This window comes from Abrus precatorius, unplaced genomic scaffold, assembly GCF_003935025.1.
Source record: "Abrus precatorius isolate BTA unplaced genomic scaffold, Abrus_2018 Scaffold4, whole genome shotgun sequence".
NCBI lineage: Eukaryota > Viridiplantae > Streptophyta > Magnoliopsida > Fabales > Fabaceae > Abrus > Abrus precatorius.
In genome coordinates this window covers 20,957,056-20,976,532 of record NW_020874384.1, presented here as the reverse complement: position 1 = coordinate 20,976,532, position 19,477 = coordinate 20,957,056, and the positions used below count along the sequence as shown (strand labels likewise).

Below are 19,477 nucleotides of genomic sequence, written 5' to 3'. Positions count from 1 at the left end.
AATTTATAATATCTTTTAATATATGATACTTGAATTTTAAATTATATTTTGAATCTTAATATTTTTTTTACGTTAATTTCAGCTTAAATTAAAATTAAAAATTTTCATCTCATTGTTTATTGAAGTTTGAATTCAAATTTTGAAAATTTCTTTCTTTCTCACTTTGAGTTTAATTCAATTTTAAACTTCTTCAATAAAGGTAGTAGAAAAAATAAAATTTTTAAATTTAATTAAATTGACACAAAATTTAAATTTTAAAATAAAATTTAATCAATATAAAATAAAAGTTTATTTTTAAATTTCAATTATAAATTACGGTCAAAGTGAAAATTAAGTAAAAGTTTAATTTTAATATTAAAAGGTAGTAGCACATCATAATCTCTCTCTTTTGCTCCGGACGTTACAAAGTTTGCTGCACATTAAAATTTTATACGTATTAAGTGTGTTGCTTTTAATATCTGAGTTTAAATCTATATTTTAATTACTCATTATTTTCATTTAATTTTATAGATTCAATTTTGAATTTAAGCTTTTATTTACAATGATTTGAATTTAAATTTAAATTAATATGAGAGAGAAACTAAAATTTTAATTTAAAATTAAAACTTTAAACAAAGGAAAGCAAGACTTTGAATTTCAATTACAAAATATGGTAAAAAAAATAAAACTTTAATGCTGAAAGGTACACGTCATAGTATTTTTCTTCCTTTTTATAGCACTAGAGTTTGAATTTTAAAAATTTAAAATTTAGTTATTCTTTGACTTTAACTTTTGATATTCAAATTGGAATTTAAATTTTCATTTAGAATGATTTAAATTTAAATTAAAAACTTAAAATTTTAATTTTAATTAATGTAAAAGAAATTAAAACATTAATGAATATAAAAAAAAATTAGTTATAAATTATTTTCAGAGTGAAAATAAATTAAAATATAAATTTTAATACTAAAATGTAGTAGTACATTATAACACTTTTTTTTTCTTTTGTTCCAGACCTTACAAAGCTTATCGCATCATAAAATTAGATATGTGGCATGTGTGTTATTTATTTTTTTATTATAGATTGAATTTAAATTTTGATGAGTCTTTGACTTAATTGGTTTAACTTTTCAGATTCAAGTTTGAAATCTAGTTTTTATATTATTACTACAATGTAAATTTTAATTAATGTAACAAAAAACTAAAACTTGGATTTTAAATAAAAACTCTAATGAATGTAAAAGAAAAAAAATATTAAACTTTACTTATAAATCATGGTCAGAGTAAAAAATAAACTAAATTTAGTTTTTTAAATTCAAACCTTAACTAAGAAGCCGTGTTCCTTTTCAGTATTGAAGTTTGAATTTAAAATTTAATTATTCTCTTGACTTTTGTTTAATTTTTCAAATTTAAATTTGAATTATAATTTTGTGTTATTATTTAAATTTAAATTATAATTAATGTGTAAAAAACTAAAACTTATATTTTAAATTAAACTTTAATTAATGTAAAAAAAGTATGAAATAAACTTAAAATTAATTTTTAAATTCAAACTTGAATACTAAAGAGTAGTAACACGTTACGATATTCCTTTTTCATTAGCTATAAACGTTACAAAGCTTAATACACGTTGAAATTTGACAAGGGCATGCCTATAATTTTTAAGAATCATGATTTGAATTTAAAATTTAATTATTCTTCAACTTTATTTATCTTTTGAGTTTTAAGTTTGAATTTTAATTTTATATTATTACTAAAGATTTAATTTAATTAATTATAAGCAAATAATTAATAAGAGAAATTAATATTTTAAGTCTAAATTAAAATTTAATTAATGAAAAAAACTAAAATTTGAATTTCAATTCTAATTTTTGGTCAAAGTGAAAAAAGAAGTAAATTTTAGATAAAAAAAATTTAATGCTAACAAGGTTGTAATACATTATAATAATTTATTTTTTTTGCTCTAAACGTTACAAAGATTGCCGTACATGCGAAAAGCTGCCTTATAATTTTTTTAAAATTAAAGATTGAATTTCAAATTCAGTTATTATTTAACTTTGTTGAATTTTTAAATTTAAATTTTATTTTTTATTTACATTGATTAAAATAGTCAACTTTATTTATTGAAATAAAATAAAATTATTGTTTGTATTTACATTGTTTCAAAATTAAAATTAAAAATCAAACTTTATAATGCCTCCAACCTGATTAAATTTTAAATTCAGCATTTAAATTTTGTTGTCATTTTGATTAAAGTTTAAATAATTTAATTTTTTAATTATAAATTTTGATCTATATTTTAAATTAAATTTCAAATAAATAAACTTTTACAATTATTTTAAAAATTTAAAGTTGAATCAAAACAATGAAAAAATAATTTTTTTTTAAAATACTAGTCAAAGTAAATTAAATTTTAAATGTTAATTCTAAAATTAAAAAGGAGAAATAATATACATTAAATTATGTTACATAATAAATTTTAACGTGTGAAATAAAAAATATATATATTGAAGTGTGACATGTGTGTTATTTTATATTTTTTATATGATTGGTTTTGTTTATTACTATAGTTATTTTTTAAATGATATTATTTTAGTTATTACTACTGTATTAAAAAAATTAATCTCATTGTTATATACATGATCAGCACCGTATGGCTTAAATAAATAAACTTGTTGTCTTGGAACTTAGATGTTCACTATTTGTACATCTTAGCAAATATATTTTATGATAAGTGGTCATTTTCAAAGCTGTAAAGAGATTTAAGAAAGAAAAATAAACATCATTATCTTTCAATATTAGTTTTTTTTTCTCATTAAATGAGATTTCATATTGACTCTATTAATAGAAAGTGAATTTAAGCTATTAGTCAAACAGTATGATACTTTGCTGAATAATAAGAAAGCATAAAAAAATATATTAGTATATTCTTATTATATTTCTCTGAGTGAATTTTTATAATGATAAAAAAAAGTTTAAAATACATTGCTATAAAAATTTGTCAGGCAATAAATATATTAAGGAATATTTGGCTCTCTCTATATTTTAAATTTATAATACTAATAATATAATATATTATACCGGTAAATGATTTCATTAACATAAAATGTTAATATATAATGTCAATACATAAAATTAGCACGTTATATTTAAGATAAAAAAAATTGAATATTGATTAGAGAAAAAGTGTACCAATAAAAAAGATCGTAAAATATAATAAATTTTCTTGATTGATAAGGTAATGCGTGAGAGCGTTGGCACTATAAGGTAGTAATAAGTAACTCTATTTGGTAGATATGGGATAGTGTGTAACACAAACCTGAATTGATAACATAGTTTGGCAAAATGCTTGGCTGGGTTTCTGCAAAGTCAACTTGAGATGTGCATCACTATAAAAATGATTATGATGGTCATAAATAAATCAAATGAAAATCTAGGTGCACTTGTTTTTGTTCCCTATAGCGTAGGTAGGTTCATGCATGGCCTTGTCCTCTATTTTATATTTTTGGGCCTAATAGCTACTAGCTAGTGCCTGGTGCCTGGTTGCAATGGCCACTGGGTTGTGTCCAATCTGGATCTCCCAAAGTCAACTTCGTTTCCACGTCAGGTGCCCTACTTGTCCTTATAACAATTAATTGTTTCATAAGGACTTTCTATCTGTTTAAATTCTTTATTCATTTCTAACAAAAATTAAACTTTATTGATTAAATGCAAATTTTATTAAACTTTTTTATTTTAAAATATAAATATTAAAAGATATAATGAAGATCCTTTGCAGGAAGGCAATGATTGATGGCGACGTGCTTTTCCACAAACATTCAGCTAGTGGAAGAAAGCTTGGCTATACCTTTTCCCATTTTCTACAATTCTTTTGTGTGATCGATGCCATTTCGGCATTTCCTACATTTAACTTGTGGGGAAATCAGAGCCACGTTTTCGTTTGGTTCAAAACCAAATATTTCTTTGATGGCGCCTGATTTTGATTTCAAAATCGCTTTATAAAAGGTTTCAAACAAACAAATCCTTCACGCGTGTTATTTTATAGTGAATGATTTTGAAATTTTCTCTGTTATATATTTATAATTCTTTCAATTATTGAAAAATAAATAAATTTTATTTCATATTTATTTATAAAATTATAAGAAAACACATGAGTGGATATTGCAATTTTTTTAATTATATTGGTCTTTTTCTTTATTCCTCGTTGCTTGATCTTCAGATGTGACCCTCCGTGTGGGAATCAGAAAATGGGTGAAACAGGGTTGCCACTTTAATTGGTTTGAAACAGGTTACCAGTTCCGTTTTAGATCTTTATTCAACCACTGCCTTTAACAAATGTTTTAGTGGGTTGTCAAACCATGACAGGTGCTGCAGATTTATCAGTTTTGTCAACATTATCGAATTCCCACTATACATGAGACTCACACTTGGTCAAACCAATTGATTGATTGAGACACACCATGATATAGCTTATGTACTTGGGAGTGATGAGGGAATGGCATCTGATGATGCTTCTATCCGTTTTAGTCAAAACTTTACCAATTGCCTTTTTGCCATTACAGAGTAAACTTTGTTTTCCATTCAAAGTATATTTAGAATATTAATTTCATTATTCAAATCTTCACCAATTTGATGCTGTAGATAATGTTTGACATAAAAATTGTTTATTTTTAATGTTAAACTACTATTTTAAAAGAACTGCGGGCTCCTGCAATGACATCCAACGGATGTAATATATACGTTCTACTATAAAGTTTTAAGTACGTTTACAAGTTTAATCAAACTTTAAAAAAAGTTAATATTACATAAATGGGTATACATGTAGATAAGAAGTATGTTATGGATCATGTTCAAGCTTTTAAATTGGTAAACGTGTTATACTCAGATTTTGCAATATCTGGAACAGAGACAAGTATTTATATGGAAAAAAATAAGGGATGAGTTATTACTTATTTGGGTACCTCCTGACTCGTTGTTTATAATTTATTGTCTTTCTCTTAAGACTAGATAAATGGACACCTATATAAATAAGAAGCACGTTACGATCAAGTCATGTTCAAACTTTCAACTTGGTAAATATGTTAGAATCGGGTTTTGTGATAGCTAGAGGCCTAACTCAACCCAGATATTTGCTCATACCAATTAATATCTATCAAACTCATAAATACCCTGAAGACATATCCATATAGATAAGAAGCAACAAAATTAGAGAAAAACATCTATATGCGAAATTAAAGGACAGAGTTATTATCTATTTCTTTGAAAATTTTAAAATAATGTTTTTTAAATATATTATCTATTATCAATTAAAATTATCTAGGACTTACAAAATATGAACTCATAAATAGTACTTGGTTAAGAGACAGAAACACTAAAATAGAGACACAGAAGTATGTTTATTATGTTTGACTAATGTCTCGCTGAAAATATAGAGACACTAATGTACCTCTCGAAAGAAGTGACACTAGTATTTCAGTTTTTAGAGATAAAGATAAAAAATTTTTGAAGACAAAAATGCATTTTATAATTTTTAAAAATTACATAAATTATCTTCATAATTTTTATATCCAAACACAAAATAAGACACAATACACGATATTCTGTTTTTACTTTTAAATATAATACACAAATATAAATATTAGTATCTCATTATCTCTGTTTTCTTGAAACACTACTATAGAGTAGACTTATGTAACCTTTTGATTTTTTTTTTTTGGTTGCGATAGAAAAAAATTCTCGAATTAGTATTTCTAAACTCAATTTTATGATTTTCTCAATTGAAAAGCACGAAAGACGATATGCAAGTAACAATTATAATTTTTTAAATTTAAAAATATTTGTGCAATGTATGAGAAAGGGAAAAAACAAATAATGAAGAGAAATTATAAAATTATCGTATACTGTATTCAAATGCGTTGTCTTCACTCAACTGTATAAACAAAAGGAAAAACAAAGTCTGCCTTTTAAACCAAATCCATTATTTTGCTTGCATCATTATTATTTCCTGTTTGCCCTGGATGCGAGTTTTATAAGATGATTTTGGCTATGTTTGACAAAGGAAAGAGATAATGTATTTAAATTACACCTAAATTTACTTAATTAAACTCATTGTGATCAATCGTCGATATCAAATATATCCCTTTCACGAGGTGCTTGTCATGTCAATTTAAAAACAGACTACACTAATTTAACACGATCAAGGGCAACGAGGTCAATGAAAGCTTTGCCAGGTGCCCATTTTTAATAATTTTGACAAAATGAGTTGATTTAATTCAATTTTTAAAATATATACTTATATTTTAAACTTTAGATTTAAGTAAATTTTGATGTTTTTAATTTATTTGAGTTCTTTTAATGAATAAAGGCTAATTTAATTTATTTGTGTATAATTTGAAACGGATTTTTGAGAGCTGAAGCGTGAAAGAAGAAAAGGGATAATTAAAACGTGAATTTACGAGAATTTTAGAAAGTTTATATTTTTTTTACATTAAAAAGTTTTAAACAATTTTAACTTATTATAAAAGATACGATCAAAAGTAAATTTAATTTAATTTTATTATAATCAAAATTATATTTTGGACTTCAAATATTTTAAAAAATATTATGTTTTATCTATTCTTTTAAACATATTTATATAAATTGTTCCTCAATTTTATATATTTTATTTGTTAACATTTTAATAATTTTTTTTTCATTTACTTAAAAAAATTTAAATTGACTGATATAATTTAATTTAGATATGCATAAAAAATATTTTCTATTACTTATTAATAATATAATATATTTTTAAAAATAAAAATATAAAGATATGGAAGTATATAAATAATACATTAATTTTATCGTATATCCACGAATCAAATTAGATATTACATAAATAGAAATAAATATTTAATTTATTAAGACTAATAAAAAGTAATCACATATCATGAATTTGAATTATATTTTAAGAATAATTATAGCAATAAATAGTCAAATTATATACTATATATTAAATAAATAAATATATCTACTTTATGAATAAATTATAAATATTTTGTAGCACAAATTTGATAATAATAATAATAATGTATAAAAAGAATTTAATAATTAAGAGAACATTAATATTTATTTTTTATAAATAGAATAAAAAGAAGTACAATTTAAAAATTAATAGAATAATTTTAAAAGTTTAGAAAATTAAATTCTTACGTTAATTTTTTTATTGACAAAACAACGATTTGAAAAAAAAAATGGCAGCTTTAGGCAGCTAATACCTCCCCCCAGCACGCAGCATTAATGACAGTAAATTGCGGCAACAAAAGGTTGACTTGCAAGCGTTATAGATTGCTACCATCCATTCTCTTTATTTACTTCCTTCTCCGTTCTAATTAGAAGCTTGAAACAAATATCAGAAAATATTTCAAGAGAAACAAAGAAATGAGACTCGGATCTGCTTCTTGGAGCTTCATCCTATGCACCCTACTTCTCTCTTTGGTAAGCTCCAGCTATGCAATTCAATCAAATTTAACGACTTTTTTATTTCATCCTACAGATCTTGAAAAATTTTACTTTATAGTCAAGCAAAACTCTGTTTGAAATTATTTTCGTGTTCGTTAGTTTAATCGCCCTTCTGATCTGAGAATGGTTTCCTTCCTCTTAAAATTTTAAACTTTATTATTCATCTGCCTCGTCCATGTTGCAGATTCTACAAGACAGTGGCGCTAGAGAGATATCAACAACATCAGGGAAATATGTTCAACTGAAGGAAGTATCCAATGATATGCAAAAGCTTGCAACAGAGGGTCTTGTACTTAACAATATTTTGCAGCTTGAAGGCGCTGCTGTAGAAATCAGTATGAAGCATGTGCATGAAGATGAAGATGATGACGATGATGATGATGATGATGATGAAGATGATGACGACGACGACGACGACGACGACGACGACAGGGTGAATAAAGGAAAGCGAGTTGATAAAGAAGAACACAAAAAGATAATTGGAAAGGATGTGCATGTGGATCACAATCACATGGACCTTGAACTGAATGTGTTTTTCACCCCAAGTGATTTAAAGGTTGGGAAAATAATGCCAATTTATTTTTCCAAGAAAAATTCTTCAACATCTCCAAAATTTCTGACCAGAGAAGAAGCTGAAGAGATTCCTTTCTCATCAAAACGGCTATCTTTCCTTCTCAAATTCTTCTCTATCTCAAAACACACTCCCCAAGCCAAGGCTATGAAATATACACTCAAACAATGTGAATTTGAATCCATGGAAGGAGAGACAAAGTTCTGTGCTACATCTTTAGAGTCTTTGTTTGATTTTGCTCGTTATATGTTCGGATCCAATGCGCAATTCAAAGTTTTGACCACTACCCATCTCACAAACTCCACAGCCCTTTTACAGAACTATACAATCTCAGAAGTGAAAGTAATTTCAGTTCCAAACATCATAGGATGTCACCCCATGCCTTACCCATATGCAGTTTTCTATTGCCACAGCCAAAAGAGTGACACAAAGGTGTATGAGGTGTTAGTTGAAGGTGAGAATGGAGGGCGAGTTCAAGCTGCAGCTATTTGTCACATGGACACTTCTAAGTGGGACAAGGATCACGTGTCCTTTCGGGTGCTCAATGTTAAGCCCGGAACCTCTCCAGTGTGTCACTTTTTCCCTCCTGATAATCTAGTTTGGGTGCCTTTGATTGGGGCTCCATAACAAGTTCCAAGTTCCTGATCAAGGTTGTTATGTTTGCCCATTAGTTCTAGGCCTTGTGTACTAGGAATTAGAAAAGCGCTTATTGGTGAAAAACCCATGTATCTATGTTAATAAAGATGTTATTTTGGTGTGTTTTAGTAATCTGAATCTAATGGTTATCTTGTGCATATGCTTATTTAATTAGTTATGGATGAAGCTTCAAAGTTGGGCTTGCTAACTAGAAAGTGTAGCGTGAGCGTGTATTAAGTGGCAAAGAACATATACATGATAACTATTAGTTTGTTACAAATTCCCGCTAGTTGAAATTGCCTTCCATTTCACAAGGGCTAAAGACGTAGATGCTTCAATTTTCAACAAATTAGAGCTGTGTGTGTTTTTGGTAGAACTTGGTTTGTGGCAATCTTTTTTGGGCCTGGATAATTCCCACTTCTGCTTGAAGTTTCCGAAGACAGTATCCGTTGCACAAGCTGTTGATTTAAGGTTACAATACACTTTTTTAGTTTCTTTAGCTACTCGAAAGGATCAACTCAGTTATGTGTAGTTATCATTAAAAGAAATAAAGATAAGATTCTTACAGTCATCTAAATTTTTAAATTTTAACCTTTAAAAACAGTTATACGAAGTAGAACACCTAAAAGTTTTAGTTTTAATGTAAAGTTATGTAATAAGTAAAGGTGAACTAAACATCAAACTCAAAATTAGTATTATCGGTGAAAATATAAATTATATTTGGTGCTCGTAAACTAAAATATATGCCAAATATAATCACATGATCTAAATTCAGTAAAATTTAATAATACAAAATATGTTATGTATAACATATCTTCTTATTGTCAAAAAATTTAGCTATTTAGTTATTTTCTTATCTAAGAAATATGCAAAAAATTGTCCACGCAAATATTTTTGTCTTAATTTATGGCTTTTTCCTTTTAACAATGTACTATATAGTATGCCCCTTACGATGCAGGAGGGAATAACCTTTTCATCAGTGCTCAATAAAAATTAACTATTAGATATAATAATAAAAACTTAAATGATTAAGAACAAATGCTTGCAACCTATTGAGCACAAGTTTTGGTATTACACAATGATCCTAATGTGAGTCCGCTTGTCAAGTTGTCTTCGCCGATGATCATTAGTGCCACCCACAAACTCATGTCTCCTCTGCCTCCCTTCGAATGCTAAATTATGTGTATTGTATAATGTTGGGCCCATTTCTCTAAGTTGGGACCATTTATTGTAGAAGCAATTGCTTATGTGATTCGCGTAAGTTATTCAATTATAATGATGATATTGCGTATGCAACTGCTGCACATGTGAAAACATAAATTATACAATTCTTCGCAGTGAAAATATAACAGATGTAATTCTTCACTGTTCACGCGAGGGAATTTGTGAGAGCTATTCAAAAATAAAAAGTTTCAGCAATTTTAATTATATATATATATATTATATTTAAATACAACTCACGAGATATACAATTAATAAATAATATAATTATATGTTATTTTAAAAAAAGTTTTTCATTGTTTTTATTTTTTTTGAATACATATATTCTGAAGCAACAATTTGCTTATTGTATTATTTATAAATGATTATAAACGTTATAATCTGCTTATTGTTTGTGTTAATATTGTGTGATTTTTATGGCTACATAAAAATAATATTGTATTTTTTTGTTGGTGTGTTTGATGAGAAAGAATTGTTCCATTCTATTATTTTAAAATATTGAAAGTGATTGTCAGTGTGTAATAAAGGAGATCTGATTACCCTTACTAATTGGTACTTAACTCATATTTCTACTTATTTAAAAACATAGGATAACTATGCTTATGTTTCTTTGTATTTTTCTTACTTTTTTAAGATATTAGATTATTTTTATTCTTTGTGTAAGGATTTTAAGTACTCCTTATACTCGTTTTAATAATATTTGTTTGTCTATAAAAGAAAAATTCAAAGACAAAAATTCATATGATGAAAACATTATTAATTTTACGCAAAAGCATGTTAATACTTATTAAATATTTTCATCACGGAAGGATAAAAGCTTTGAATATAAATATGTACCATTATATATGTTGATAAAAGTTCAAGTTTTAATTGTATGTAAAAATAATTGTAAAAATAATTGTTAAAAATTAAAAACAGATTATAACATATAAAATGAACGAATAAAATTTTTAAAAACTGTCATCTAAAATTAAAAATTATACAATTTATATATTCTGTAGTTAATTTTTTTATTAAAAAAATTATCATTTAAAAAATAATTTTTATTTTCTTGTTATAATATTTTGTAATTGATAAAAATAAAATACATTTCACTTCAATTCTAAACATTATTTTTTCATAATTTTTATAACTATATTAAATTATATTGACATTATTTAAAATAATTAAATTATTTTTATAATTTATTATTAATTATTATAATATTGTTCAACTTGTATTTGGTAGTTTTTTTTTTTATCTTTATACAAAATATTTATTTTTATCCCCTATGAAACACAATTTTTATGTTTTATTTTTATAATTGAGTTTTTTATAAAAATAAAAGATATTATATGTAAGAATTAAAATAAAAAATAAGTTTATAATAAAAGTATGTATATATTTTGTGGGTCTTGTGTGGGCATAAAGGTGGTGTAGCTATAGTTAGCTCCATTCCAATTCCTAACTGAAATTTGAAGTTTGAAACAATTGTTGTTAGGAGAAAAAAGGGCCAAAAGATATGCGGTGGGTTCGTAACTTCCTCCTACTTTTCTGGCCCTCTCTCAATGACCTTGTTTTTCAATTATTGGAGGTTAGATTCGCAGATGCAGTGCAATTACACAGGTAGGAGCTTATTAAGGAAGATGAAGAAGACACTGACATCGAGAGTGTTCATGTTTTTCAATGTCGATATCCTGCACGAATTCAAATGGACGAAATCGATTCAAACTTCTGTTACGATCATCTTCTTGGGTATGCATTGCCCATAGAGATGTACATGGAAACGATTTAATTATTACAATTATGATCATAAATTCATTCCCAACAAACATATCGTTTTGGTATGAATCTTATAAATGATCGATAATTACATCCACTTCTATGTATAATATTGAAATTTTAATTATTGAACAAAAATATTTTGACTTAAAAGATGTTTTGGTATCTCAAAATATATTGAATTTTAATTTTAGTTCTTATAAAAATATTTTATTATTTTAATTTTTATATTTTTAAAATTATTGATTTTTGTTTGCATAAAATTTGACATGTGACAATATTCAAGTTAACCATACTATTATTCTGGAAACAAAGCTAACAATTTAAAAAAATATAGACCAAAATAAAATTATGTTTAAAGACTAAAATCAAATTTTGAGAGATAAAAATATATTTAATTCAAACATTATTAAAAATAATCTGAAATTAAGGTATTTTATTATTATTTTGTTCTTTCTTTTAATTCAATCATAAAATTGAATTTAAATAATAATAACAATGCAATTTTATTAAGAGCAAAACAATTATCACACTTTTATAATTTTAATATAATGTATGTCTTTTTTTAATAAAAAATATTATTTTATAATATTTAAATTTAGTTTTAAAGGTCAAAGTTATAAAATTCTAAAATATTCATTATTATATTTTTAAATATATGTCCAATAACACATGTGAATAAATATTAAATATATTTTATTAAATACTTCAAAGTTATTGTAAAAAATATGTATTTTTTTAATGATTTTAAGATAATAAATATTTCATTTTTTAACATGTGTCTTTAAATACATATTAAAAATTTATTTTACTATTAATAATTAACAAAATATTATTTAAAACTTATAAATACTTATGTGTATAATCTACGGGTCTTGCTTATTACATGAGAGTATTTTTAGGTATTGATTTTCTTTTTATTTTAAATTTTGAAACTTTTATTTCCTTAAGTTAATTTTTTTTATAGATGAAAGTGAAAAAAAAAATTACAATTTCACATGTAGAACTTCCTTAGCATAAGTTTGAAGAAGTAATATAAGTTTATAAGAGGTAAAACTTGATTTTTAAAATTATAATATGGAAAAACTTAGCTAAATAATTTGATAGTTGTCTTCAGGATAGGTGTATTTGATGGTAATTTAACAATATTTTCTCAATCACTTTTCCATATTTTAAATAAGATTAACATACTTGTGTGAAAGGTATAATAAATTCAATTTTAAGACCTGAGTTGCATCATAACACAAAAATGTATGATATTTAAATTTTAAGATATTTTTAATCTCTAAGGTATGATAAATTTAATTTTTTTATATAATAAAAGTTTTTAATATAACAATTCTGATTTTATAACAATCCTAGATTAAAAAACGTACTTCTTTGGAAATGCGTACTTGACAATTACATCGTCACTCTTCCAACGGATGCAAAAATTGACCAGTCATATTTAGCAATTTAACTATAAAGTATTAGTATAGTACTTGAAATTCCTTTCTACTGCTCTCAAATTGTCAAGAAAGCTAATTCCTTAACAGGTAGAATTGTGTAGCTTTGCCTAATTTCCATGGCATGTAATAACTTAAAATTATATTTAGAAAAACTAGAAAGAATAAAAAAACTGAAGACTACTCGAGTCACTTGCTCCGAATTGAAAGAGAATGGGTGAAAAACTGCATGGTCAATCATAAACCAAAACGTGGAGGGAGTTGTTTCGTGCTTAGAAAAGAGAGTTAGTTTAGTTATCCGAAAATTTGGACATTTGCCGAATTCGAAGGGATTTTATTTCATTTACTGATCAGTTAAAGCATTTGAATTTTCATACTTGAGAGATATTTTGGCGTCTGTGTTGAATGAAGCTTATCCCTTCCAACAGACACTTCCTTAATGCATTAGCAGATATTAATAATCCTAACAACCAAATATATTTCTCCTATTTATATACTCCAAAGACTCCAATTTCTGTTGTTTCAATTCAAAAGCCAAATATCATATCTCTTTCTTTTCATTCTTTTCCAAGCAAACCCTAACCATGGATCACTCTTCAGGAAAAGAAAATGAGCGCAAGAAGTTGATGAGTTCAGAAAAAGAATTCGATTTTTTATCTCTTTCCCTACCCTTCAATCGACCCCAACCCCAACCAATACTCGCTCCGTGCGCATCAACTTTGACATCCATCGATCTCAACTCCGAACCAAAAGATGACTTAGACACCGTTACCGTTCCATCTCGTTCTCGTCCCAATCGCCGTCCTCCGTCTCAAGGGCCAGGCGAAGGAAAAAGCATGACCGTCCCTCCACCTTTCCCTTGGGCGACAAACCACCGAGCCACCGTGTACGACCGCACCCACCTCTTGAAAAACAATATTCGTACCATCACGGGAACGGTGCAGTGCAAGAGGTGCGATAAGAAGTTCGAGATGGGGTTTGATTTGGAGGAGAAATTCACTGCACTGGGCATCTTCATTCAGAAGAACAAAGCCACCATGCACGATAGGGCACCCAAGGTCTGGGTTGATCCCGTCTTACCCATGTGTCAGCATTGCGGGCAAGAAAATTGCGTAAAGCCCGTCCTTGGAAACACCAAGAAGAAGGCCATTAATTGGCTCTTCTTGCTGCTGGGTCAAATGCTCGGTTGCTGCACTCTAAATCAGTTGAAATATTTCTGCAAGCACACCAAAAACCATCGAACTGGTGCCAAAGATCGTGTTCTTTATTCTACCTATATGGGTCTCTTCAAGCAGCTTGCTCCTGAATGGTCTCTTTCATGATTTAGCCAAAAATAAATACAAGATATGTCTTGTTAGGTGCATGCATGCATGCTTCTTAGGTTTTTTTGGTTTAATTCACTTCTTTTATGATATCTACTGTTTCATTCTGGAATTTGCATGTTGGTTTAATTTCTATTTCAGATTATTAGGACGAAGGGTGTTTTGTTCTTGCTTTCAGTAATATTTTTTGGTACCCTTGTTTATATTTCTGAATAATAAAAGTAATTTACTGAAATAGCTGGCTTTATCTCACTGTTGCCACTTTACTGTTATCTGTTTGTTTCTTGCCGGTGTGTAAGTAAGTGTTTGTTTTTATAATTTTGGTCAATTCAAACTCTTTTCGTGTATCGCATGAAAACTCCTATAATGGCTCCGTTGTTAGTGCCTACTTGGCTTTTTAACTTGTGTAAATGTATATGCTTGGTAGATTGTCCATTTTTGGTTAAGTTTGGTGGCCAGGTTAGCTTGTGAACAGATGCTTGCATGTTTAGTTAAAATAGATTCTTTGTCAATAAAGTTAGTAAACTTACCCGTGTATAATTTAAAAAAAAAGGTAAAATCTAACTGTTACTATTAATTTTATATTAATATATAATAAAATTAGTAATTTAATTAAAAATATTAATATTTTTTAATATTTAAGATATTAGATGAATTAATTTTAATTTTGTATTAATAAATAATGGAGCAAATCAGTTATTTAAAAAAGATGTTAACATCCTCTAATATTTAAGATATTAAATGAATTACAACTCTTAATCTTAAAAAGTTATAATTTATCCACCTACAATAAGTGTTAAGTAAACTTTAATCTTATTCCTACATGATCTCACTTACTTCCTTTCTATCTATACGAGAGATGAAAAGACTTCAAAGTTTGATTCATACTTCACGTTCTAAGAAATATTTGGCTTCCGAAAAGAGAAAAAAATGGAATCCTTATAAAAAAAAATACCTTTCAACGAGATAGTGCTACCATGTTCCTTGACTAGACAGGTACAAATATATAAATTTTACATTTTTAAATAACTAAGTAATGACACACCTTTGAAAGGTGGACATATTTTGTAGTTGAAGTTTGCTTCAATGATAATCACTTCACTTTATGTCCGTCCGTTGTATTATACTATTGTATCTTTTATAATGGAGAGAATTTGATACTTTAACAATCATTACTAATTTTATGTTAATAAATAGTAAAATTGATAATTTAATTAAAAAATATATTAATACCTAAAATTACAATTTTTAGTGTACCAAATATATTTTTTTTATTTTTAAGAATATAAAATGTTTAAAATATTTTTTTAATCTTCAAGCATTATAAGAAAATACTCTTTTGTGGCGGTTAAATTTTATGATTAATGACTATTTTAACTGCTTCTAAATATTTTTTTCAGCAGTTAAAAAATTGACGATGTAAAGTTAGATTTATGATAATTTTAAACTGCTGCTAAGTTTAAAATTTATAGCAGTTATTTAGTGGCGTTAAAAAATGCTACTAAAATTTGAAATTTGAATTTTAGCATGATTGTGTTCTATTTTTGACTTTGCAATACTTAGTTTTTTGGTTTCACATTTTTTTCTGTTCTTATCTATACTTCGTTCTTTTTTTTTTTTTGTTATTTAGGTTCACAATTTATTTATTTTTTAATATCACAACATATATATTATATAATTTATAATATAGAGTCATTGGAGAAAAGTTATTTCTAGATGAAGTGAAATGGATAATAGAAGATTACTGAGGTTATAAGAGTTGGAAAAGATACTTTAACGGGTGGTAACAATAGTGGCAATGACAGAGAGGATAATGGAACTTAAAGAGACAAAGATAGAGATGAATAATAGCTTTGAGTAGGTGATAAAAAATGGATGAGAAGTGATGTTTCTTATATTCTATTATCTTAAATTGACGTTAAATTTCATGTTTTTTTTTGTGACAATATGCAAACTGCTGCTAAATTTCGTATTTTTTGCAGTAGTTACTAAAATCGACGTTAAATGTTATTTTTAAAATATTTTAGTAGCTATTATTATTAACTGTCATTAATAAATTGATGCTAAATGATGCATTTCTTACAGTGAAGGTACAATAAAAATTATCTTTATAATTTGAAATTAAAATAATTATATAAATAATATTATTAATACATTAACTTTAAATATATTTATTTAAAAATATAAATCCTATTATCTCATCCCTTTTAAAACTTATCCTTCCTAGACAATTCTTATGAGATGTGCCGTAATATTGCAATTTCGTTGAAAAAGATGAAGATGTTACGTATGATTTATGAAATAAAGCCATTTCAAAAGAAAAATAAATAAATTTATCGACAAAGTTTGTCGCTAGAAAAAAATATAGAAACGTATGAAGAAAGATGGTTCTATAAAGCAATTTTTAATAACTTTTAATGCTTTTATATTTCTATTTTAGATTTATTCTCTAAATTTATTTTATTCGTTCAATCATCTTATTAGTATTTTTTTGGCATAAAAACACATCTAGCACAAGTTCATATTTCATTTCATATACGTGTTAAAATAAAAGAGTGACCTTTATGAAAGGGTTGCAGTAGGAATTGAAGGGGTTCATATACGATTTCATTGAAAACTCTTCTATAAATACACTGTCGTGGGTCTAGCTAGACCCGACACATCTCTGTTGCAAGTTGCTGTAAGTTTTGTTATACCTTATTATTTGGGGGTGAAGTTATGAATCATTGTTTAAGATGTAATTTTATGATTTATAAACAAAAAAAAATTTAATAAATTTTAAATGTAAATATAATTAAAAAGGGCTTTCCAATGCTTTTCAGTTCATAAGTACTATAGATTTTATCTTTATGAAAATGGAATATCAAAATTAATAGTAATATTCTCACATATTTTTTATTTTTGTATTACAATCATCAATCACCTATTTTTCAATTATCTCTTTTTCCCTTACATTTATTTCACAAAATATCTTCAAAATTAAGCAAATACGTTTCACTAGAAAATGGAAATATTTAGTTTTATTGTACATAGTTTTAAAATAAGAAAAAAAAACTTGAAATTAATATATAAATAACATTGATAAAGTTTCATTTCATATGTTATAATGGTTGGAACCTATTTCAAAAGAAAGATGAAATAGTTAATTTTGATTTCCATTCTTATTCTTCTAAATTAAATAAAAGAAAATCATTTTTCCAGCCGGACATAGTATATTTGTAGCTTTTTCCCCCTTTATTAGATTCTCCCCCATTTTATTTAACTAACACTGGTTTTTATTTTTTTGTCCTTTTACGTTAAAACAAAGGTTGTGACATTATGGAAAAACAATGTCAAACATTACAATGGCTAGAATGCAAAAAGGGCACCCCAATTAATTAAATTATGAATAATAGGTTGAGATTTAACAACAATCTGATGAGCAGAAAGAGTTCATGAGTATAAATCAACAAAAAACAAAATTAGAAAAATAATATATTATAGCGATGTTTGAGGTGTACATGTTAAATTTAGTTTTTAAAAAAATATGTATCAGATCAGAAGAAAACAAAATTGTAATTTAGAATTGGGACACTAACTAATTTGGTAGAAGCTGATAATATCACTTTTTCTATACATATACACGTGTAAATGTGTAATTCAATTTTTTCATGATTTTTTAATTTTAAAGTTATAAACTACACATAATTTTTTAAAATTATCATTTCATATTTAAAAACTTTACTATCATGTATAACAATTGAAATTTTAAATATAACTTTTACACTTAAAATAAAATGTCTTTTATTTTTGTAAATTTAAAAATAATTCTCTCTCTCTCTCTCTCTCTATATATATATATATATATATATATATATATATTCGTTGACATTAAATTTACAATAGAATATAAGATTAACCAATTCAATCATTAACTCGTTTTTTTATTAGTATTATTATGTATAATAAATTTTTAAAAAATTGAATATTTATAAACTATTATTTAATATTTAATATTTATTTATATTTTAAATAAATAATACTTAATAAAATAAAGTAATGTAATAAAATATCTAAATTGTCAAATAATAAAATCCTCCAAAGTACCTTCGTTAAATAAATGTTTTTCCTGTTAATTTATAGTTGGGTGGGAAAAAAATATGTTAATTTGAAGGCATGCTTTGAGGCAGTCGCTGTGGGGAAGGGAAGGCTTTGATTGTTGGCCCATACACAGAGATTGAAGGAAATGCTCTGAAAACGACGTGCTTGCTCGGAGACTCGTGCTCAACAATATCCATGCTAAAATAACATAAACTGATTATCTGTTTTTAAGACTCTCTAGTTCTATAATGAGACAGTAACAGTTTATCATAAATTTACAATAAAATGTTACTTTTATTAAAAAATGAAATGTGATTTTCCAACATTAAAAATAACAAATGCTTAATATATTGCAATGATTTTTCTTTCTTATAAACAGTTAGAATGATATATTGCAATGATTTCATTGTTTTAATCGTTTATAAAAATAATCTGGATCAGTATTTTGTATTTTGAAGACAATATTTGATAATTCTTTCAAATTAATACTGGTAATATATGTCAAACTATATAATTTATAACACATGCCATTAAATAATCACAGTTTAAAGATAAACATGCTAGTAATAATCGCAATCTTTAGACGAAGCCTGGCTTTTGAAGATATTTTCTCACACACATATGAAAAGAGAGAGATTAGATAGATTTTTTATTATTATTTCTACAAAGATAAAATTAAAATTAAAAACATCACGTATGGAAAGTAAGATTTTAATTTAACTAAATAAACTCGCATAAATTATATAACTATTTGCAATATTCGTCAAATCATGTTTATTTTCATTTTAACATTAAAATCTACCTTAATTTTATAAATAATAAGAATTCATAAGTTTAACTTAAACCCTTTGTAAGAATAATCAATTCATTATTAATTAATATAATTTTTTATATATAATATTTAATATTAGTAATATATTAAATTGATAATTTTGAAGTAAAAAACGATCATAGAATTATATTTG

The 19,477-nt window shown here is 25.7% G+C and overlaps 2 protein-coding genes across 4 annotated transcripts; both read left to right on the top strand.

The window, feature by feature from the left end:
* The first annotated feature begins 7,257 nt into the window (after positions 1 to 7,257).
* Positions 7,258 to 8,968, top strand: LOC113865454 (BURP domain-containing protein BNM2A-like). Of its 3 annotated transcripts, none has more exons than XM_027500007.1 (3): positions 7,325 to 7,452; positions 7,661 to 7,841; positions 7,872 to 8,747. In XM_027500007.1, exons 1-3 carry the CDS (start codon positions 7,396 to 7,398, stop codon positions 8,672 to 8,674), a joined length of 1,041 nt encoding a protein of 346 aa, XP_027355808.1. In that variant the 5' UTR covers positions 7,325 to 7,395; the 3' UTR covers positions 8,675 to 8,747. The 3 variants fall into 3 exon arrangements, with proteins under 3 accessions (XP_027355807.1, XP_027355808.1, XP_027355809.1); XM_027500008.1 differs by having other exon boundaries at positions 7,661 to 7,843; positions 7,886 to 8,747; XM_027500006.1 differs by having other exon boundaries at positions 7,258 to 7,452; positions 7,661 to 8,968.
* A 4,726-nt stretch (positions 8,969 to 13,694) lies between these two features.
* LOC113866321 lies at positions 13,695 to 14,432 on the top strand. Its single transcript, XM_027501203.1, has one exon. The coding sequence runs from the start codon at positions 13,695 to 13,697 to the stop codon at positions 14,430 to 14,432; it is 738 nt and encodes a 245-aa protein (XP_027357004.1).
* The last annotated feature ends 5,045 nt before the right edge of the window (positions 14,433 to 19,477 follow it).